At 51.9% G+C, this 23449-nt stretch overlaps 2 protein-coding genes across 2 annotated transcripts in view; both read left to right on the top strand.

Moving 5' to 3' along the window:
• The window catches only part of ELL (elongation factor for RNA polymerase II), a 55937-nt gene extending 43525 nt beyond the window's left edge, over positions 1 to 12412 (top strand). The window contains exons 8-12 of the mRNA XM_069790400.1: positions 2962 to 3457; positions 6505 to 6571; positions 8571 to 8742; positions 9658 to 9702; positions 10737 to 12412. Coding sequence (XP_069646501.1) covers positions 2962 to 3457; positions 6505 to 6571; positions 8571 to 8742; positions 9658 to 9702; positions 10737 to 10841 — 885 coding nt within the window. The 3' untranslated portion in view covers positions 10842 to 12412. The remainder of the gene's footprint in view (positions 1 to 2961; positions 3458 to 6504; positions 6572 to 8570; positions 8743 to 9657; positions 9703 to 10736) is intronic.
• Positions 12413 to 19037: 6625 nt separating this feature from the next.
• On the top strand, positions 19038 to 23446 carry ISYNA1 (inositol-3-phosphate synthase 1). Its single transcript, XM_069790399.1, is given in 12 exon segments — positions 19038 to 19046; positions 19833 to 19957; positions 20040 to 20201; positions 20423 to 20552; positions 20630 to 20823; positions 20922 to 21071; positions 21159 to 21374; positions 21451 to 21615; positions 21697 to 21810; positions 21912 to 22129; positions 23024 to 23216; positions 23218 to 23446. Coding segments are annotated over 11 exon segments (1842 nt in total). The 5' UTR covers positions 19038 to 19046; positions 19833 to 19843; the 3' UTR covers positions 23404 to 23446.
• The last annotated feature ends 3 nt before the right edge of the window (positions 23447 to 23449 follow it).

Below are 23449 nucleotides of genomic sequence, written 5' to 3'. Positions count from 1 at the left end.
ACCTGCTGCTGGAGGCTGGTAGGTCAATAGGTTGTTGGGGTTTTTTCTATTTTATTAAGTTACAGTCTAATTCTGGGTTTCCTCAGCATCTGTTTCTCCTCTGGATGTGGTTCAGTGACGGCCTGTGGGGAGGATCTCTGACAGTGTGTCTTAGGTTTAGTTTTAAGGGCTGAATTTTTTTCACAGTGCCTACATCCCTCTTGGAGTTCCTGGGAGAATGAGCTTGTGTTTTACTCATTACTAATAATTGACTGGAACGAAGCAGTAATAAGTAGCTCCCAAGCAAGGCTGAGTTATTAAAAACCTTGACCTTTTGCAACCTAATTGCCGTGACAGTCAGGGGCAGGTTGGTCTGCTCTTTGCTTTGTTGAGATGCCAGCGCATGGAGCTGTGAAAAGTACGTTTTGACTGTTTTTCCATGATAACAAACTGCAAAGGAGCTGCGTTTGCTTGCGTGTTAAGCAGAGTCTGTCCCCACTCTTCTCAGTATCTCTTAGCACAGGCGTTTCTCGCTAGCATTGTGAAATGACGGCTTCCCTTCTCTGCTGTGGGTCAGCCCAGACAAGTTGAGTATTTATTCTCCTCCTGCCAATGGAATGTGTAATGCCTACTTGTCTGGACAGACGCACTGAGGATTAGTGGCAAAGAATATTAGCAGGTAAAGAAATTATGTGCTTTCTGGCAGTGAGAGGGAGGCAATTCTCTATTGAGAACAAGAACTGTGCAACTTGTTTGGCAGATAGCTAATTCCAAATTCTCTCCTGCTCTGCTGTGGGCATGTTCCTGGTGAATAAAGAATGATCCCCTTCGCTCGAGATAACAGCATTGTGTCTTTCCAAGTTAAGAGGCTGGTCTTGTGTTTTTCTTGACCTGATTCTGAAAAAATGTAGGTTGAAAAATCATCTCACTTCTGGCTGTACATATCTTGAAAGACGCAAAAGTCTGTAGGGGATGTTTCTCATCTCTTGAGATGACCAAATTGAAACTTTGGGTGGTTGATTGCTTTAGACCTAGAAAAGGCTAGTGAAACAAGGGCAACCAAACATGGAATATAAATGTTTCCAGCAGTGCTTTTAACATGGCTTGTGTCAGACAGCAAACCACAGACAGCTTTTTATTGTAAGCAGTCATTTTTTTGATACTCTATAGCTGTAATTTCTATTTAGAGAAGGGATGCCTGCTAATGGTTACAATCCCAGCAGAGGACTGGGATTTGGTAGTCCGGAACACAAAATATTTTGGGAAAGTTCGGTTATTGGAATGAAGGTGAAGAAAACAATTTGTCTGGTAACTCTAAGGAAACATGGCAGAGCAGGTATGGCATACATATACCACCTCATAACCAAAGAGGTAAGGTTAGTGAAGCTGGTATTTGTTGGCTTTAGAGAAAGGGTAATAAAAGATGGCCATTCTTAGATCTGTCGCCTGCTCCGAGACCTTCAGTCAAAGCGAATGGCCCCTCCTTTTGGAAGATGGACACTGCTTGTGTTCTGCTGGGAAGGCAGTCAGTGATCTTGCAAAGCTGGTTCGACGTGCTGCCCTTGCCCCTTGAGCTCTGTGGCAGTATGAGCATCTCCTCTTCGTAATTACCTTGGCAGGTGGAAAGGATTCCTGCCACTGAGCAGTGTCCTTGAGACCCCTGGAGTTAACAAAGAGAAATAATAGCTGGCGGGGGGAAAGGAGCGAGGTGGTGGCTCCCTGACAAAGCAGCCGTGCATCCAGCTGCACTTTGGTGATGGAACAAAATTTCCATTTGCAAACACATCGCAGCCCTGCCTGAGACATAAAGAAAACAATAAAATATCCAAAAGAAATAACCAGAACTATCGCTTGTTTTCCTTTGGGCACTAAATAATCTTTCCTCAGAGTTTCTGCAGCCCTGTGCTGCCAGGCAGGCACACACCACTGCACTGATGGCTGTCCAAGGTAATTTTGGCTGGCTCAGGCTGGACTGAGCCTGACAGCCGTAGTTCTGGCTCTGCTTTGAGCTCTTCTTTCTGCTGACTGACAGATGGGTTCTTCCATGGTGCAGCTTCCCGAGGCTAACCTGCAGTCTGTAGGCAACTGCTCACTAGGAGGTATGGGCACACAAAGCTTCTCCAAGCCCTGCCTGTGACTGTCCAGGTAGGGCTGACAGGGACAGTTGGGAACCACTTCCCTCTCTACACTTCTTATTTAAAAAAGGGATACTCAGGTCACGTTGGCCTGTGTGACGTGGCTTTTAAAACTGCTGTAAATGTCCTCTTTTGCCTTAAATTCTGAGAACTTAACAGTTGACACTTTCTCACCTCTTCCGGGAAATGCCTCTTTCTTGAGAAGAGGAAGGAGTGGTATTGCAAGGGTGAAGTTGTTGACCACAGAGTTGGTAAAATCATTGAGGATAAATGCAGAACTTGTGAATCCCTCCCTGCTCCAGAAAACTGAGCCCATCTTTCCTTTGCAGGGACTTCAAGGTGCTCTAAATGTCATGCCACAACCAGAAGGACAGATGTTTCTATGGTTATTTCCATTCTCTTAAGTGGCTGGGGCAGGGGGAGGGTGAAGGACAGGGCTTTACTTCTAAAGGGCTAGATTTGAAGTAAGATGTGATGAGAGCAGGCTGGGTTGCATGGCCTGTGTATGAATAGGGCAGGAGATCAGTAATTGCTGATGCGATGACAGGTTTTTCTATAAGCTCTCCCACCAAGCCATGGGCTCCAGAGCAGATGTTGGGATTGTCAGGAAATGGCTTGGGATGGATCAGCTTCTGTAGGACCTGGTGGTCCTGGAGCCTGTGTCCAGCACTAGCCTCTGAGCTGGGGACGCTTGCTGGCAGCTCTCATTGATAGCAGAGCCCTTTTTTCTGGGGGTACTCCCTTGTTCTCTAGTATTGCACCACCACCTAGTGGTAACAGCATCCAAAATTCTGGCCTCAAGACTTAGATTTTTTTTTTTTTCATTTTTTTTTTCTTCCCTCCCCAGAAACGATCCCAGCCTCTGGAGTTTATCGATCCCCTGGCCAACAAAAAGCCCAGGATCTCGCATTTGGCTCACAGAACTCAGCCCACTTTCAACGGGAAACTGAATTCCTCCAATGGGAAGGATGCTCCTGCCCCTGTCCTGCCGCCGGCTGTCCCGGAGTCAGTGAGCTCCAGCTCCAGCCTCCCGGTGCTGGAGCTGCCGAGGCCTCACGATCCCCTTTCGGATGTCAGCAATGACCTGACTCACAACGGCAGAGACTGTGACAACCCGGAGACGGCTGACAGACTGACTCATCCTTTGTCAACAGACTGTCCCCAAACGAGCAAGCACAATTGCAGCTCGTATGTAAAAACCAAGAAAAAATCCAAAAAGCACAAAGACAAGGAAAAGGAGAGAAAGGAGAAGAAAAATGAAGAGAAATGCAAAGAGGAGAAGCAGGACTGTGAAGTAATAAAAAATGCTGACTTAGTTAGTGTTCCCCAGGAACAGGTCACAGGTATGTGTGGTCCGAGAGGTCCTCGTGTACAGCTTGTGCTAAGATAATATCGGTATTGGCTGTGTATGATTTCTGCTCTAAATCTATTTGAGGAAAGAGGTTGCGTGTCCACTTGCAAAGTCTGTGTGGTTAACGAAATAATACCGCTGTCCCTACCTACAAATCAACAAATGCGCTTCCTCTCAAAAGAGGATATCAGGTTTTTCCTGTTTAACCTTTCATGCTGTTTGGAACTGCCTCAGACCGTGTCATGTTTCTCCTTGTTAAATTAAAAGGTGTATTAATATGTGGGGATGAAAGGCAGACATCAAGATCTGTTGGAAAAAGCAGTGCTGCTTGATTACTTCCAGCTCTTCTGCTTGTGTTTGGTATTGTGATGACTGTTGTATTGATTTTTAACTCAGTAATGAAAAGTTAGTCACAAAAGCTTTTAATATTGGATACAAAAGAAATGATAGATAAGTCTCGTGATAAATGTTGTTAAAGCTGTATACAACCAGCTCTTTCAGGCTGAAAGAGCTTCCTTGTTGTATCCCAGTATTACTCTGAATTTCTTTCTTTGAGGACTAACACAACAGTGAATCTGTTACTTGTTGAGGTGCAATGAAAATGTTTCCATCAAACCAGTATATTTCTAAGTCAGTTCTACATACTGTTAGAAGTTAGAGCAGAGAATGTATGTTGGCTAATCCAATCCATTTCCTTGCCTGCTGCTTTCATGTTTTCTGCCGTTTCATTAGGCTTTGTTACAACTCCACAGGGCAGTGGCACTTCCCCTGCAGCCCCTAGGAATATTGTAGTCCCGATCTGTTGTGAAATTTCTTTTTGCATCCATCTTGTTTTCCTTTGCCCCGTTACTACTTTTTAAGTTCCTCTTCATGCTCGGTGCATGAAAATCATCCAATTTTAGCTCAAAAAGGACAGTAACTTGAAATGGAAACTAATTTGTTGAATTTCTGGAAAGGGAGAGCTTCACAGGACATTGGGGTCAGTATGATATTAGCTCTCGCCTTCCCTGCAGTCTTTGTAGCACCTACAAAATGCATTTTGATTGTTCACCAGTGATTTTTAATGGCAGTCCATAGTTCTGATCATTGTGTGGTCCTGCAGAACCACACTCTTTAGATACTTCTACTTTGATCCTACTTTTGTGTCAGTCCTAGTTTTTTCTGTAAACGTTGTTTTTCTTCCCCCTGTACCTTGTGTCTTGAATGGTAGTGGATAGATTCACACACATTTTCTCTCTAGATGTATATTTTTGTCAGTGTTTCTTATAAATACCAAAATACTCTGAATTCTTTCTTCATGTAGTTGCTGACCCTTTACTACCTTTTCTGCTTTGCTTTAAAAACAGTTTAATGACTGGGTTTTTGTTAATTAGTAGGAGTTGGGTTTTGTTCCTGCTGCACTGCTGATGTATGTGAGGTAACGAATCCGAGCTGGACTTGGGAGTAATCATAAACAGGATGTGGTCAGTGGCTGCTTGGATCTCATACAGCCAGCTCGCATCTGAATTGGGATCTTTTCCTTCTGTGCCTTGCTTCATGCGGATAGCATGGGCCTAATCCTGCTCCTTTTGTCTGCAGCAAATGGCTGGCAGCCTTTTCTAAGTCCCCCTTGGGCCAGGGGTTGCAGGGAAGCAGAGTTTCTCCTGGGAGGTTTGTTCAAGAAGTGGTGGAGGGACCTTTGGGGTCCTTTCAGCAGTCAGTAGGTGGCACTCATTGGCAAAATAAACTTTCTTTTCTCCTTTTCTTCTCCGCAATCTTCCTTACCCATGTTCTGCATCTTCCATGCTGGTGTCAGGTAAGGATGAAAGCAGAATTGTCTGCAGACATCTGCAGTAGGAATTTGAGACTCGAGTGTTTATAATCACACTGGTTTTTTTCTGCCATTCTTCCGTTCTGCTCAGGAAAGCCTTTCCGTGGAAATTCAGGAAAAATGAATTTTTAAAAAGATACAATTCAGTTATTGCTTTGACATGCCTATGTTTATTACTTGGGCATTTCATGCTCCCTACAGTTCGTCTGGGGTAATAACTGTAAAGTAGCATAGGTGAGTGTAGGGACAGGTGAGTCTTGAGGATCACATGTACCTTTCCTGTGCATCTGGGGAAATTGTGCAATCAAGGTACTGCTTGCTCCAAGTAACAGACTTGGAAAGAAGAGGAAAGAAGAAATACACTTTAGCAAAGCGGATGAGTTAAATCTTTTGCAGCCTTCTCCACTTGCCTCTTGTTTTGCTGCCTTCTCATGGATGCAGTTGATTTCTGATTAGGGCTTTCAGTATAATACACAGTTTATGAGAAATACTCCTTTTCAAACCTGTATCCAACTGCTTTCTTCCTCCAAACTAATAATGCAGCGTTTGGTTTCTGTTGAGGAAGGGGTCTGGTTTAGGCTCACATCCAGAATCCCGTTCCTTCTGCAGTCTTTGGTCCCTTTGCTTAAACTCCTAAACATTCTTAGCTGAGCCTTGCTTGATTCGTGTTTCTTCAACTTCATAGAGCAGAGAGTGCTTTGATTTGTCTGCAGGGCAGTAGGGCTACATGAGAAAAAAAAAAAGCTGCATGCCTTATAAACCTCTCTGTTGTACCCTATAGGAGCCTGGAGTATTAATAGCAGGAATCTGAACCCGGAGTATTAATAGTAGGAGTCTGTATAGTGTAGAATCAGGAGAAAGGAATGTGCACCTTGCTCAGCTCTCTGTTCTGCTCATCTGGACTCATAAATGTGTTTTGCACTTCAGCAGTGGTGATATCGGTGTTATCCCTCCCTGCAGGCAGTGTTTATAAACCAATTAATTTAAGTTTTTTTGCCACTCAGTGCATTGGCTACTGTTATAGTTTTGCTGACGGACAAATACCAGAGAAGCCTTGAAGTTTCAACCACCTTACTGTGGATCTTCTATCTTTGTCAGTTCAAAGCAGAACAGAAATCCTTTAGAATTTGATAAACTGTATATTGCAGATAAGTTTATGAATTTGAAGTTGAATTGAATGGAGCTTTAAAGTTTTAAGAATGTCTATAAACAAGTTTTTATTTTTTCAGGTTTAAATGGAACATGCAATAATTCTAGTGTACCAACATCAACTTCAGAAATGCCAGATTATTTATTGTAAGTATATTTATCAGTTGCTTCATCACTTTGGGATCATGTTTCAAACTAAAAACCACAATGTACTGGGGGTTTTGTTCGACTTTATTGTTACTCAATATAACCTTGTAAGGTGGGCTTAAAAACAAGAAAGAGTAAATCCAACTTTGCAGATTGTTCCTGAGACTAAACTAAGATCTGTTCTTTACCTCCTTGTGGAGTTCAAGGTTATTTTCCTATAAACCAATTCTTAAAGTACTTCAAGAAACATTGCGTACCTTGAAGGGGTTTGAAAGGATTAAACATCTCCGTGTTACGGTTGGAAGCTTTGGGAGGAAATGGTTGCTTTAATGTTGTGGAAGACGGGGCAAGAAAGGATTTTGAGAGGTTAGCTAATTCTTCCCCTGTTCAGAGCCAAGATCATTTACATAAACCAGTGAAATATTCTTCATGGGGAGGTTATAACCCATGGGTTAGGATGTGAGTTGTTTCACCTCTTTTTAATCAGATCCCCTTGAGGTTAATTAAACAATACACTTGTCTGCTGAAGCACAAACACCTCTGTGCATAAAGCCAAACCTGTTATAAGCAAAGCTCTGTGATAGCGAAGAAGTGTAGCTGTGGGTGATATTCCCTGTACACATCTCAGTCTGGGTTTTTAATGCCCTCAGATCTGGTTTGGCTGTACTGTGATCAGAGGGAAGAGATGGACGAGGAGGAGGCGGCATCCACTCTTGGCTCTGCAGGAGCAGTCACTGGAGTTGACTGGAGGATATACAGGGTTCTTGTATGGTTACAAAGCTGTGGTTTGCTGGGCTCTATGTACCATACAAACCACTGCTTCGAGTTGGCTTTTCCAGTACCATGCAGAAGAATGCAGATGGCTGGGGTTTTTTTTCTTGCAACAGATGTGCTGATCCCTCTATAGAGGGATATTGCAGTCCCTCAGTCCATCTCCAAAGAAATCCTGTAAGGTTTATGAAATCCTCTAAGGCTTATGGACTCCTGTAAGGTCTGTCGTCTCACCTTTTGGTACCATCTGACTGTTGTGATGGTCAGCTCCTTAAATTATAAGAGCTGTCACTGCTGTTCTGATTATAGACATATGTTTCACACCAGTGAGGACAACTTCTTTATCTCATAGTAGCGTATCCTGTGTGGCTGCTTATTTATAGCAATCCCTAGCAAAGACTCAGCTCTTGAAGGCTAGAGCGCATTTAGGTTAGAGTGAAAGTTTTCCCTTCTTTTGATACCTAAGTTAGCTTATACGTGTTCGTGCACCGAACTGGCACTGTTGCAGACAGAGTAAGGTGGCAAATTAGAGTCATCACCTACGAAAAGATGAGTTTTGCAGTCAGAGAGGACTGGCTTGTTGGGCCTTCTGCAAAATGTCAGGTTTAATGGCTTTTTGTTGAGCTGAATAACTTTCAAAGGGCCTCAAAGGCACATCTGTTAAACATGAGCTCTTGCGTTGTGTTCAGTTCACGTTGGGTATCTTCAGAAGGTAGTGGAAATATAGTCAGTGTATTCAACAAGGTTTCTTGTGCGCTTGCCACTTAATCATACTGTGAGCATTTTGCAACGATAGCTGAATGCTTTTTGTGTTCCTTTAAAGACTCTTAACACTGGAAGCATCGTATTCCTGCTGTTCCAAGGTCTGGCACAGATGCAGAACTCCATGTTCTGCAGGACAGCAGGAGTTAGAAAAGCTGTAGCAGTACTATCTCAATGTCCTCCTACACCCTCAGCTGCTCCCAGGCTTTGCTGTACCTGCATGTTCCACCCTATCTGGCATAGATAGGAAATTTTGGGAGCAAAAACTGTCTTGTTTTACACAGAGTTCAAGGCAATAATCCTGACAGTTGCCTTCGTGCTACTATAATGCAAATCGTAAGAGTCTGTATTTGTTTTCAAATGCAGTCACCTGGTAGACTTAGCATCCTGGTTTTGGCATTGCAGTATTCATGCTGTCTGGAGAGAAGGCTTACTAAACCAATTAACTCAATTATTCTCCCTGCAGAAAATACGCAGCCATTTCCTCTTCGGAGCAGCGTCAGAGTTACAAAAATGACTTCAATGCGGAATACAATGAGTACAGAGACTTGCATGCCCGGATAGAGAGGATAACTCGACGGTTTACGCAGTTAGATGCCAAGCTGAAGCAGCTTTTGCAGGGCTCTGAAGAATACAAGGTAGCAACAGAAATATATCTTTCAAAAAGCTAGTTCTGCAAATGGCAACACTACAACTCATTTTAGTTGCTTTGTGTGTGGGGCTGTTTGGGATGGGTTGGTGTCTAAAACATACTGCCCAGAGCCCAGAACTGGTGGATGCAGAACGTGCACACAGCTGACAGCTTTGTAGACTGTTCTTAAAACAGCTCTGTGTTCTTTCGTTTTCAAGCTGGAGCACACATCATGGTACTTGTTGACAAGGAAAGGCCTCAGTGAGACAATTGGCGTCTTTAGCCAAAAGCTGCTGGAAGCTATTAGTGTATCCCAGCCAGAAAACTCATATTTGCACATATGGTAGCGTATCGGGGCTGGAAGGGGAGTTAGTACGGGGTCATGTGTTTCTCTGGAATCTTTGATCTTAATAATGTAGCACTATTTGACTTGTCAGACTGATTTTAAGAGCTTTAACTATTCATTATCTTGAGAAAGTAAGTCTCATTGAGTATAATAAATGGATTTTTACAGAGCACCTATTGTACTAAGTGCTGTTTCCTCCCTCAAACATCCATCCCCTCTCTTTGAGAAATTCAGTGATTCCTCACTGAATTATTCTAATATCTTGGGGAAAAATTAGTCTGAGCTGTGGAGGAAATGTCAGTTATCCTGCCAACCCAAGTGCCTGTTACAGGTAGTTCTCATGGCTGGGGAATTGGGCCTGATCCAGTGTTTCTGGTGTCAGCACCAGTATAGTCATGGAGTCATGAGGCTGGTCGTAGCCATCAGATCTCACAGGGGAAGTTGTGGAGGGAGTAGATTTTGGTCAGTATTTGGAGGAAACGTGTACATTGAGCCATCAGTAAATGCTCACCTGCTGCAGTAGGTTGCAGGACTGTTGGCTCTTTTGAAAATAATAAGCTATCTTTTCCTTTTTAGACCATCCATGATCAAATTTTACAAGAATATCGGAAAATTAAAAAGGTAAGTAAAAAAGTCAGCCACAAAAAAGGCTTTTGGGTGGTGCCCCTAGTGTCTGAAAGAGATGGGTACTTGCCGAGTGAAAAAACGAGTTTCTGAAGCTTCATAGCAGATCATTGTTCAGCTCGAGCTTGTGCAAAAAGTGATCCCTTCCTGGACCAGAAAGGGTTTGGGGGAGTCGAGGCTGCTGCTTGGATCCTGGGGAACATTCAGCTGTGTTAGTGGCATGCTAGCTCAAGAATAAGATGTGTTAAATCAGTGCCTTTATCCCATCAAGGAAAGAACAGTTTGTATTTCAGATGCACAGGCTGAGTGATAACAGGATCCTCCAGGTCTTGGGGTCTGCTGGGATATGGGGTACGATTTGAGTGCAGTCTCTGGTATAAATCACTTGAGCCCCGCAGGGGACTGCATACCCAGCATGGCTTTTTGGTGTGTGGGGCACGCAGAATACTTTACATCTCTTCATGTATATGTAAAGCAACAGTTGTTGACTGGAGGGATTTATGATTTAGCTGGATGAGGTAGCAATGCCAAGGCAGGCTGGGGCATCCATACTTTAGGGGTGGTTTGTTTTTTAAATCTACAAATATGTCCCTGAGCCCTGTTGTCTCTGAGGGATTTAGGAGCTTTCTGAAGAGCTTCCCTATGTGTTGCAAGTTCATCTTTGTTTTAAAGCTCCCAGGCTTGCACAATTCAGTGTTACCATGGAGGCGAAGGGCAGGTGATGCTTGCTGGAAGCTAAGGTGTGCGGCCCAGCTGCTCTGCGTTAGGCTAAGCCTTGCTCAAGGTGCACTCGTTTCCCTCTGCTGAGGTTCCTGGAGTTGGGTATTCATGAAAAGGGATTTTGTTCTTTGCCTTTTTTGAACAGAGTAGGTGCATTTTAAATGGGTATCTGCTCCTCCAGCTAGAAAAGCTTCATTCCTTGGTCATGTATTTATCCTCTGAGGTCTGATAGCCTTGTCTGGGTTCAGCATAGGTGTCGCTGAGTTCTGAAGAATTGCCTTCCGTCACTGCATTTTTGTTTTTCTTTACAGACTAACCCCAATTACAGCCAAGAGAAGAACCGCTGCGAATACCTCCACAACAAACTGGCTCATATTAAAAAACTGATAGCAGAGTATGACCAACAGCAGTTTTAGCTGGCACTAATCTGGACTGGGTAGGGCAAAAAAATTCACCTGGACGTTACGTTCCCTTTTATACAACTAGATTCCTTTCAGAGATGAGCATTAATTCATCATGGTTGAAGAACTTGGGGATTACTTACGATGCCGAATCAGTCATGTCTGAGCCGGGTCGCAAGCCCAGTGCCCGGCATGGTCCTCTTGAATTTTAGCCTCTCTGAATGTTGGAATGTAACAAATGAAAAAATCTGCTTATTTGAAGCCAGCGTTTGACACTTAAGGGAAAACTTGCCTAAAGCAAACGAAGCTCCCAAAGGTTAAGAATCAGTAGTTTTCATGGATTAAAGTTTGGCATGAAGTGTAATTACCCCTGGCCCAGGTCCACTGGGTTACAAATTGTCCTTCAAATGGTGAGGAACTGGAATGCTGCTAGGTTACCTCCTTCTCTGGCACCTGCGACTGTTCATATGCAAGCTGTCTGCTCTACATGGCACCGCGTTAAATACACCAAGTACCCAGAGCTCTCGTTGTTTGTTCCTGCTTTTGTCATCTCCGGTGTGTGCTCTCTTGAGGTGGTTGTGTCAGTAGGAGGGGATCAGCCCGGGGATCTGCACTGAGTGCCTTGTGCAGTGCAGAGGTGGATCCTTCATGTAAAAAAAAAAAAAAACAAAAACAAAAACAAAAAAAACCAAAACAAAAAACACACCAATCTTTTTATCTGCTTGTGCATTTGGAAGCAGCAGGCGTAAACATTTTGCAGTGGCCTCTCCAGCATGTGCAGTCCAGTCTGCCTGCATTAACCTTCACGTACCAATGCTGGGAAGATTGAGACCTGTCTGTCTTTGACTTTTATAATTTTATACCAAGGCAGCCAATTTTATTAACTGCTAATGAGACTATGGTCTATTTTTGTATAAAAGAAAAGCATCTTTTTCTAAAACTGTGCCTCCCTTTTCCTTTTAGGCCAAGTGTTTCAGAACCTTTCCTGTCTTATAACTGCAGTATTACTAAAGCTTATTGGATAGTTACCCAGAGAAGTTATTTTATTACCTGTACTGACCCATAAGAGAGGAAGGGGTGGGGGGGCGGGGGATGTGATGCTTTCTTCTGTTTTTTGTGTATTTCCAAAGAAGCAGCAGCAGAAAGTCATTCTCAGAACAGGCACCCAAGCGTGAGAGAAGTAAGGTAGCATTTTCCCATGCGGGTCACTTCCACTGTTGTGCTTTATCTAGCCAGCTTCTCGGTGCAGTCTTTCTTCTTGATTTTTTCTTTTTTTTTTTTTTTTTGGACTTGAAGGGAACATTTTTAGAGTATGGCCAGGGTGTGAGAAACACGCCAAAAAGCACAAAGGTGTCCTTTAACTCTGCTATTTCTTTCTCTCCCCTCTCCCCTTTTAATCCTGCCAGCCTGTGTGATTTGACTTCTTCCCGCTTCCGTTTATCTCAAAGTAAAGGATTACTTTCCTGTGGCGTCTCCTTCCCTTGGAGGTTGCACTGAAGAGTCTTTCACCCTTTGAAGGAGCGGAATGGCAGAGTTAAGGAGGGAAACAGTTCTTACACAAGGAGTATTTTTTTTCCGTCCCCCCCCCCAAAAAAAGTGGGTCCATCTGCTGTATTTAAAAAAAAAAAGAAGAAGAAGAAAAATAATAGTAATTCCATTCTGGCTAGATTGGTTTTGCTGCATCGTCCAGCCAGGGTCACCGCTTTGCTTTGTCACTTGCAATGTTCTGAGTTTCTCTCCCTGCCGTGTTGCATCCAGCGCTCACCAGGACTTTGCCATCCTGTTCTTCAAATGAAAGCCTACAGCTGAAGGGACGTGGCTGAGCTGAATGTTACTGGCCCGGCAGCCCTCCGGCCGTGGTCCATGGACTGCCACTGGTCAGCCATGTTTTTCTGCTGGTCTTCAAAACCCAAACCTGTTCAGAAGCAGAGCAGTGAAGGAGTAGGGGGGAAGAGATGTGATGTCCAAAGCAGTATGGTGGTCCATAGGGTGAGCACCCTGGAGAGCCTCACTAGGGAAGTCCCAACAAGCATCTCAGGGCTTGGGGAACGCTTTGGTCCTGTCTCTTCCTCTCCACGTAAAGATGACTGGAGGTTAGGAAGCCATTTCTCTTGTGGGCATACCCATTTGTGTAATGTTGCCTGCCTCCGGTGCTTCTGCTCATCAGAGAGAGATGGAAAATACATGAGAGTTAAAGGCAAGTAAGGAGCTTTTGTCCAGAAAACTTTGTCCTCCTGCTCGGTGGGGTCTTGCACCTGGTTGGTGCACGAGTTTCTTAAGCAGTAAGCGGTGGCTGGCAGCGATGTCTGAGCAGTGTCCGACCTCAAGCCTCGCTTAGGCTCCGATTCCAACAAACCTCCCATAGCTGTGAATTTGTGCACAGAGGTGGATTTCACCAGAGCCGCAGGGATCTGGGAGGAGGCATTAGGCTGCGTGGAGGAACCGGGATGCCACGCTTTCTCGGACCCGCTGTGAGATTTGTCACTGCAAAACCCAGTTGGTGCCAGACCTGTGAGCGGCATCGCCAGCCGGCCGTTACAAATTTGGTGTTCTTGGTGGCAAGGCTGAATTTCCCAGCTCCCACCCATCGCATCCATCCGGCAGCACGCCGAGCCGCAGGGCTTGGTGGGATTTCATCTCCGACTGTGGTGCGTGAGGAGCCCAAAACTCAGATGGCAGAAGAGGCAGCAGCTACAAACCCAGGATGAGTAAATTCTTCCATGGAAACACTTCTCCTGATCCTTAATATTTTGAATGGGGTTTTTTTTGTTGCTTTGGCGGGGAGGGGGATAGAGATGGATCTCAATCTTTATACATCTGCTATAAGATATTTTTGCAAACAGAGTTGTATACAAAGATGTATTGTGTACATTTACATGTATATTCTGGAACTTCTAAAATTTGAATATAAAAACTGAAAATATTTAATGAATATCCAAACTGTGAGACCCAATTAGCATTCAACAACTTTCTGCTTCACTTTTCTTTTGGACTGTGTTAAAGAATTGTAGTCTGAATCTGCCTTTTTTTTTTTTTTCCTTTTTAGAGATTATGAAGCTAGGCAAATTTTGTGCTTTTTGGGTTAATAGAAACCAGTTCTAGGTGATTAAGTATGATCTTAACTTATTGATACTGTGTTTTACTTTGTAATATTGTACTGTGGATAAAACTATATTGAGCCATGGAGTTGGAGTTTACAAAAGAGCTTTTCACTTTGCCAAAATGTTACAATTTAAAGGCAGCATAGTCTTCAGCTTTCCTAATCTTTTCTTAAGAGCTAGTGTCTTTTTTGTACACTAAAAAGCTGAATGCTGATTTTGCAACATATAATAAATTCACTGTATTGGAAAACAAGCAAACAATAAGGTTGTATGTTTCTTTTCAGTGCTGCTTACTGCAAGAAAACTCAAAAGGGAAAGGTGATAAATGGCTGGCGTGGCGTTTGAAAGCAGGAAACTTAAAGGAACCGAGTCAGTTGAGTGAGTTAAAGTATCAGAGCAGTAGGTAAGAAACACGAGAAGGAAAAGGTGCTTGGTGTGGGCTATCCATTTTCTAGCCGCTTGCTGTGCACGGGAAGAGTCTAGTGCCCTAGTGGGATCGGCGTCTCCGTGCAGTGGCAGGAGCTGGGGCTCTTCCCACTCCAACAGCTTTAGCACCCGGGTTTTTCTGGGGGGCGAAAGCTGCTTTTGAAGAGGCACCCATCGCTGGTGTCAGTGTGGAGGTTGGCTTTAGAGGGATGTCTTACGAGCATAGAGCGCGGCAGCTTGGAGGGTGCATGGCCCTGGGCAGATGGGGCTCGGCAGGAGGAGGTGGGCAGTAAGGAGGTGGTGTCAGCAAGCGAGGTCCTCATTGCTTCCCTCGGGATTGGCAATGCTGGAGCTTCCTACGTTATGGTGGCTCTTTCTGACAGTGTGTAGCTTCCAGGGAGGGTCCAGACCTGGTTCAGGTGCCTCCCCTCGACTGCTCGGCATCTGTGGAAGGGGCTGATGCGTTTCCCTCCCAGTGAGCTGAGCTGGGTTTGACGTCTGAGCTCGCTCACATGGGGGGTGAATCACGTCCATGGGGAGCTGGAGAAGGGACGTCGATGCTGCCAGAGCAGCGAGCTGGGGATGAGTCTGGTGTAGACGCTGCCGCTGCGCCTGCCTGTCCACGCTGCTGGAGCTCCCACCTCCACCCGCGGGTCTGAATCATCCAGCTAAAGCTCAGAATACAAATAGCATCTTGGTTGTATCGAGACTGTCCTTTTTTTTTTTCTGCTGTCACGATGGCTGCTTGCTCTGGTCCTGGCTTCTGCAGCATCTCTGGGTCTGCTGCTCACTGTGGCTGGAGCAGGCAAAATAAAATAGAGTATAAAAGCACTCCAGTAACTGCTCAGTAGCATAACATCCTCTGAATAGCTTCCGTTTCATCCTTCAGTAGTTGCTGTGTTGCCTGCTCTGTGATCCCCCTCCTCTAGCAGTGGATGACAGGCTCAGGTTCACTGGTCTTGAGACCAAAAGTGCTGGCGGTAGGTCTTGCTTGATCCACCTGTGTACATAACGAGTCTGTGTTCATCTGCAGCTCACTTTGCTTTAGTGCAGGAATCTGGATTCTACCTCCGTAATAGCAAAATATGGAGAAGGTGAAAATAATCCAGCAATCAAATAATGTCTTACACATGTTGTGGCTTTTTTTTTAAAGTTGGGGGGGAACAGGGAGGACTTTGCTTGGTCCTGTTCTGCCAGCCTTGACCTTGGAGCTGACACAACAGCGCAAGCACCTGAGCAGGGAGGTGATGCTCCCAGGGCTGGCGAGGGTTTGCTCCTACGGGGCGCTATGTTATGGAGCAAGAGCCGAGACGCATTGGGTGAGCTGATGCTCTTGCAAATGCCCAAATCATCAGGGTTTTTCGTTTCAAATGCCGCCTCTGAGCCAGGCTCCATGCCCCAGGCCCCCATTTTACCATCTTTTAATTCCTCACTTATGCGAGCTTCGTCCCTTGGGGCTGCTCTGGGGTGTTCATCTGATTAAAGGCTGGGTCCTGTCCCCTGGGACCTGCATGGGGACGCTTATGTCCCTGTCACCTCCTCTCCCAGCTTTCCTGGGGAATTCCTCTCAACCGCTGGCAGCTCCTGCTCTGGCCGGGGTCACGCATTGAGCTCATTAACTCGGAGCTGCCCCAGTGGAAATTTACTGGCTGCGTCCGCTGTGCCAGAGCCAGCCCGGCTCTTGCGGCTGCTTCCTTATCTGCACCCAGCTGCCGGCCCTCCCCGGGGACCGTGGCGGGGGGGCCAAGGAGCGGCATCTATTTCAGGCTGCCTCCATGTGTCCCTCCTGCGTGCGGAAGCCAAGTCCTCCATGCAGGTTCAGGAGGATCCCTGGGCTCTGATAATTCGGGTCATACCCGGGAAGAGTGTCAATTTGCGCCGTCTCAGGCACAAGCTGCCCTTAAATTAGGGTCGCGCACAAGTGGGAAAGCAGGGGTGACCCCGCAGTGTCGTGGCTGCCCTGGTCAGCTTTGTGGGATGCTTGAAACACAGCAAAAGTCCCATGGGTTTTTCCTCTGCACCTTTTGCTTGTGGCTTGTTTTTAGACGGAAGCTCATTAGAATAATTTGTCCTTGACATGGTCCAATGGTGCTGGTCCTTCTTACAGAGCAGCTGCTGTACCTCCACTGCCGAGCACGACCACCCTAAATCACCCATTTTTCTCTCCCTTTCCACGCACCCGGAGGGTGACAGCATAGGGCTAGGGAGGACAGGACAAGGAGCTGCGAGCAGCTGGCGCAGGCAAAGATAACGAAGGGTCAGAGCCTGCGGCTCGTTTTACATGAGGGGAAAAAAACCAACTGTCAATGGAAGAAAACGTGGCCAGGGAGCATTGGGGCTGTTTGTGTCTGTAGCACATAAATCTGGGGCTGCTTGGGTTGGCCTTGACCTGCTATGGGGGGGGGGGTCCTGCCGGCGTCCCCCCGTGGCCGAACCCTTCCCAAGGCACGGAGCGTCTCTGTCAGCAGCACCGCCTCGCGCAGAATCAGGCCCTGAACCTGCTTATAATGAACCACGGGGGAGTTTGTGCCGCCCCGGCTCCCACAACAGGGGGTTCCCGGGGAATTTGTGGCCAGGATGCCCGTCCCTGGGGATAAGGGGAGGGGGGGGGGGGGAAATCTGCTAGGAACAGGGAGGGTGGGCACCATTGCTGGGGGAGCGGGCCGGTCGCTATGGCTCCGCAGCTCGCCTGGCCCCCCGCCAGCCCCCGGCAGCTGGGGAGCGAAGACGCTGGGCGGCCGGCCCGGGCTCCCGGCCCATGAACGCGTTGGGCGAGCGGGAACAAGGGAGCCCCGCTCATGCGGTGCCGAGCGTGGGAGGAGTGGGAAAGGGAGTGGGGGAAGGAACAATGGTGGGAGTTATGGGAGGGGGGCAAAAAAAAAAAAAAAAAAAAAAAAGAGGAAAAGCAGTGGAAAAATACCAGTTCTGGGCCCCTGGCAGCGCTGCCCGGACCCTCCCCGCCCCAGGATTATTGTACAAAGAAATGTTATTTTTGTTTCAATAATTTGCTGAGGCACTGGCATTCCAACGCGGGGCTCGTTTTGTCCTCCAGCCCGGCACCAAGGGATCATTGTTCCTCCATGGCCAAGGGGCCGGACGCGGCTTCCCCCCCCCCCACCTAACGCCCCCCCTACCCCCGGTACCGCCGCCACCTCTCCCCGCGGCCGCCCCCCCCTTTTCCCGGCAGGTGCCCCCCCCGGGGTTTAGCCTCGGTGGGTCTTTTCCCGTTCCGTGCCAAGGTGGCGATGCCGGCGTACCCCCACGGAGTCAGGGCCCCGGAGCGGGTGGGTGGGTGGGTGGGTGGCAGCGGCGTGGAGCAGAGCTGTCCTCGCCACGTCTGCAGGGAGCGAGGGTGGGGAAGGGGCCGGGACCCACCCGGGCGTTGCTTCTGCTCTGGGGGGGTTGAGGCGGGGCGGCTGGGGGGGGGGGGCTGCTCCTTTGAATCCAGGCCTGCCCATTGAAAGGCAGCCGAGCCCCCAGGGGCTGCGGAGCGGGGTGCCAGCCACGGCCCCGAGCTGTCGAGCTACCCTTTCTCCATGGCGGCCGGGAGAGCCCCCCCCCCCGGGCACCCCCCCCATCCCCAAAATGATTGCTCTCCTGTGGCTGATATGTGGGGTGCAGCCCCACGCAGGGCCTGGCTGCCCCCCCCCAGCATTGCCACTGGGGGCCGTGTTGTCGATGCTGGGGGGGGGGAGCTCTGGGGTGCCACTGCCATCGCCTTTGGGGTGCCCACGTTGGGGGCTGCGGGGTGTTGGGATGCTGGTGCCGTGGTCTTTTGGGTGCCCATGCTGGGGGCTGCTGGGGGTGCCCATGTGGGGGGGCTGCAGGGTGCCACTGCCATTGTTTTTGGGGTGCCCACGTTGGGGGCTGCGGGCTGCTGGTGCCGTGACCTTTGGGGTGCTCACATTGGGGGCTGCGGGGTGCCGCGATGCTGGTGCCATGGTCTTTTGGGTGCCCACACTGGGGGCTGCTGGGGGTGCCAGTGCTGGGGGGCTCCGGGGTGCTGGTGCCATGACCTTTGGGGTGCTCACATTGGGGGCTGCAAGGGCGTCGGGATGCTGGTGCCGTGGTCTTTTGGGTGCCCATACTGGGGGCTGCAGGATGCCTTTGCGGGAGGCAGCGGGGTTACCGGGGTTAGCTGGTGTCCTCCGGGATGCCGGTGCCCGGGCCGGGGCTGGCAGCACCGTGGGAGCGACCCCGTGGGCCGGTGCCCGTGGGAAGCCGCAGGGTCCCGGCACCGCAGGAAGCCGCCGGCCCGGGACAGTCAATAGCCGGAAGGCGGCGGCGAGACCCCCCGCTCCCGGTCCGGGCCCCGGTCCCGGCGCCACTTCCCCTTCCCGGGTCAGCGGCCGCTCCCCTCCGCCTTCGCCTCTCGCTCCCGCCGACCCCCCCCCCCCGATAGAAGCCTCCGGCGGGGCCCCGCACCTGCTGCGGGACCGGGACCGGGGGGGGGGGACACGGAGGCGGGGGGGGGGCGACCGGTGGCGGCGGGGCACGTGCGGGAGGGGGCGCCCGGGGACCGGTTTTTTTTGGGTTTTGGGGGGGGGGGGGGGGAGGCGGAGCCGGTTGTGGGGGGGGGGGGCGGGTCCTGGGAGCCGATTAAGCGGCGGGAGCCGGGGCGGCCGCAGCCGCGATCGCATCATCCCCCGCGGGGCAGCACCGGCACCACCGGCTCCAGCGCGCCCCCGGCCCGGTGAGTGTCCGCGGGGAGGGCGGGGGCGGTTCGGGAAGGGATTCGGTCCTTCGGTGCCGGGGAGCGGGGGTAGCCCCGGGCTACCGTGTCCCGTTGTGTTCCGTCCCGTGTGTGCCCCCCCCTTTCTTTCCCCGTGCCCCCGGACACGCCGTGGGCGGCAGGGTCAGCCCTCGTCCCCGTGTCCCCCCGGTAGCCCGGGGTGCGGGGACAGCCCTGTCCCCAAATGTCCTGCACCCCGGGTGGGGGGACGACAGCCCTTGTCCCCGCATTCCCGGTGTCACCCCAGGGTACAGGGACACCCCGGCTCCCCACGTCCCCTGTATCCCAAGGAGTGGGGACAGCCCTGTCCCCGTGTCCCCTGGGAGCATCCCTAATCCCCCATTCCCTCCTGTGCCCCCTGCCACCCCCAGGGAGGGGACAGCAGGGACACCCTCCTGCCTGTCCCGAGCAGGATGGGGACCCTGCACCCTCCCGGCTTACTGGGGGCTCGGTGAGGTCCTGGGGCCCGGGGGGCCTCGGGGGGGGACGACAATCACCCCCCTTGCTCCCCGCCTGTCCCGGGGGTAGTGGCCGGTGCCGGGGCATGCGTGGGAAGGGGCCACGGTGGCAGCCCCACCGCCACCGGCACGGTGGGAGGCCGTGGGGCAGAGAGCCAAGGGTCCCCACCGGCGGCACAGCCTGGTAGGGAGCAGTGCCGGAGTCGTGTCCCGGCAGGGTGGGGGGTCCGGGGGGGGGACCCTGGCGTGCCAGGCCTGCGGGGCTGACACCCATTTCCTCCTATTCCAGCTCCAGGAACAATGGCAGAGACATTCCTTGTGGAGAGCCCCGACGTCACGTACAGCAAAGACTTCATCGAGGCCAAGTACACGTACAGCACCGTGCACGTCTGCAAGGAGAACGGCGTCACCAAGGTACGGGCAGGGGGCTGGCGTTGGGGGGGGGCTTGATGGTGGCTCTACTCGTCCCCATGTGTCCCCTGCCTCTGTCCCGCAGGTGCGACCATGCTCGACCCGCTTCACCTTCCGGACGGGGCGGCAGGTCCCTCGCCTGGGGGTGATGTTGGTGGGCTGGGGGGGCAACAACGGCACGACGGTGACAGCGGCCGTGCTGGCCAACAAGCTGGGGCTGTCCTGGATGACCAAGACGGGGCGCAAGGTGGGTGTCCCTGGCGGGACCCCAGCGAGGTCCCAGGACCAAGGTGTCCCGCACGGATGGGGTGATGGAGCTGAGCCGCTCCCATCTGCACCTGGGTCCTGCACCCCGATCTCCTCCCTGCCCCTGTGGAGGTGATCTGCAGCCCCAGCTCCCCGGTTTAGGGGTGCTGGGAACCCCCCCTGCCCCATGCCGGCAGCTCATCCTTGTGTTCTCCATCCTAGAAAGCCAACTACTATGGCTCTCTCCTCCAAGCCTCCACCGTCTGCCTGGGCACCGGCCCTACCGGTGATGTCTACGTGCCTTTCCGGGACCTGCTGCCCATGGTGCACCCCAACGACATCGTCTTTGATGGTAAGTGGCACGCAGGGGGAACCCCGCAATGGGGCCAGGGGGATCCCTGAGCGGTTGGGTCACTCCTTGTCCCCCAGGCTGGGACATCTCCTCGCTGAACCTGGCGGAGGCCATGCGGCGGGCAGAGGTGCTGGACTGGCCGCTGCAGGAGCAGCTCTGGCCCCACCTGGAGAAGATGAAGCCCCGACCCTCCATCTACATCCCCGAGTTCATCGCCGCCAACCAGGAGGAGCGGGCGGACAATGTCCTCCATGGGTCCATGGCTGAGCAGGTCCTGGTGGGGCAGTGGCGATGGGGGGGGGGGCGCGATGACACAGGCAATGGGGGGGATGCCGCCACGCTGACGCATCCCCCTTGGTGGTGTCGCAGGTGGAGCAGATCCGCAAGGACATCCGGGACTTCAAGGAGAGCAGCGGGGTGGACAAAGTCATCGTCCTCTGGACGGCCAACACGGAGCGCTTCTGCGACGTCGTGCCGGGGCTCAACGACACCGCTGACAACCTGCTGCGGGCCGTCGAGGTCAGGGGACAGGGGAGGGGACCGGGAGGGGGGGCGAGAGGTGACAACACCACCCCAGCAGTGCTAAGCTGTCCCGTGTCCCTGCAGCGAGGCTTGGAAGTGTCCCCGTCCACACTCTTTGCCGTGGCCAGCATCCTGGAGGGCTGCGCCTACATCAACGGCTCCCCCCAGAACACCTTCGTGCCGGGCGCGGTGGAGCTGGCCGCCCAGCGCCGCGTCTTCATCTGCGGTGACGACTTCAAGTCAGGTCAGACCAAGCTGAAGTCGGTGCTGGTGGACTTCTTGGTGGGCGCCGGACTCAAGGTACGTGGGGATGGGGTGGTCCTTGGGGGACCTGCCGGTGACGGAGGGGGGTGACTTGCCCGCACCCCCTGCCCAGACCAAGTCCATCGTGAGCTACAACCACCTGGGGAACAACGATGGGAAGAACCTGTCGGCCCCGCAGCAGTTCCGCTCCAAGGAGATCTCCAAGAGCAACGTGGTGGATGACACGGTCCAGGCCAACCCCATCCTCTACGGCCCCCAGGACAAGCCTGACCACTGCGTGAGTGGGGGGCCGGGGGGGGAACGACACACACGACACACACAATGACGTGACAGGGGTGACAGGGACGTCGCTTCGCAGGTGGTGATCAAGTACGTGCCCTACGTGGGGGACAGCAAGCGCGCGCTGGACGAGTACACGTCGGAGATCATGATGGGCGGCACCAACACCATCGTCATCCACAACACGTGCGAGGTGTGTGGAGGGGTGACGGGGTGTCCCTGGTGGGGGTGGGGGGAGGGTGGCATGTCCCCAAAGTTGGGTGGCTCACCCTTCCTGCCCCTTGGTGCCTGTAGGACTCGCTGCTGGCCAGCCCCATCATCCTGGACCTGGCCATCCTCACGGAGCTGTGCCAACGCGTCACCTTCTGCACCGAGGCCGACCCCGAGTTCCAGGGTTTCCACAGCGTCCTCTCCATCGTCGCCTTCCTCTGCAAGGCCCCGCTGGTGCCCGAGGGCACCCCCGTCGTCAATGCCCTCTTCCGCCAGCGCAGCTGCATCGAGAACATCCTGAGGTACCTCAGGGGTCCCTGTCCTCGTGGGTGCCAGGTCCCACCCAGCCCGGTGCCCTTGGTGGCACCCGAGGCTTGCAGAGGTGTCCCAGTGCTTGATAGCCAAGGGTGCCAACACCAGTGGGTCCCAGTGCCCATGGGTGCCCGGCACCCGTGCATGGGGTGTCCAAATCCAGTAGGTCCTGGTGCCCAACGCTGGTGGGTGGTGGTGCTCAGTGCCCGTGCCACCAGTAAGTAGGTCCCAGTTCCCATCGCCCGTGGGTCCCCGTGCGCAGCACCAGTGGCTCCCAGTGCCCGATGCCAATGCGTCTTGGTGCGTTGATGCCCAAAGGCGATGGTCCCAGTGCCCGGGGTGTTCAGTGCTGGTGGGTCCTGGTGATGCCCAGCACCAACCGGTCCCAGTGCAGATGGATCCCTGGTTTCCAGTGCCTGGGGTGCCCAATGCCCGGGGGGTCCTACACCAGCGGCTCCCAGTGCCCAATGCCCGTGGGCCCCAGCACCAGTAGGTCCTAGTACCTGATGCCCATGGGGGTGCCCAACACCAATGGGTCCTGGTGCCCAACATGACGGCTCCCAGTGCCCCATGCTTGTGGGTCCTAGTGCCCAATACCTGGGGTTCCCAGTGCCAGTGGGTCTCAGCGCCTGATGCCCATGGGTCCCAGTACCCATGGGTCCCAATGCCCAGGGCAGTGCTCAACACCAGTGGCTCCCAGTGCCCAACGCCTGGGGTTCCCAGTGCCAGTGGCTCCCAATGCCCAGGGTGCCCAACACCGACAGGTCCCAGTCCCCAACACTGCTGGTTTCTGGTGCGCAGCGTGCCCGGTGCCATCACATCCCCCTTCCCCAGTATTGGGGTGCCCACCCCTGAGCCTCCCCCCTTTCCCCCTCCCCTCCCAGGGCCTGCCTGGGGCTGCCCCCCCAGAACCACATGCTGCTGGAGCACAAGATGCAACGGCCGGTACCCAGCCCGAAGCGCTCCTGCCCCGGGGGGGCCGCCTGCCCCCTCGCCCCCAAGAAGGCATCGGCAGCCGCCCAACTCAACGGGCACCCCTGCCCCGGCACCCCCCGGCCAGGACCCCCCCGGACCCCTCTCCACGTCGACGGGGCCGACTAACGGCAGGCGCCTTTTTGTATTTCGTATCGGCTTTTTAGGGGAGGTGGGGGGGTGGATTTGGGGTCGGGGGGGGGGTGGTCCACGACCTGTGGGTTTCCCCCCCCCCCTCGCCCCCTCCAAGCGCTCGGTGCTGCCCGGCTCCGATGCCAACTCGAAACTGTGAAGCTTTGTACCTGCCAATAAACCCGGAGCACATCATGGCCCCCCCC

The sequence above is a fragment of the Haliaeetus albicilla genome, chromosome 8 (genome assembly GCF_947461875.1).
Source record: "Haliaeetus albicilla chromosome 8, bHalAlb1.1, whole genome shotgun sequence".
Taxonomy (NCBI): Eukaryota; Metazoa; Chordata; class Aves; order Accipitriformes; family Accipitridae; genus Haliaeetus; species Haliaeetus albicilla.
Note: the sequence above shows the minus strand (reverse complement) of the source record. Positions and strands in the feature narration are given on the sequence as shown.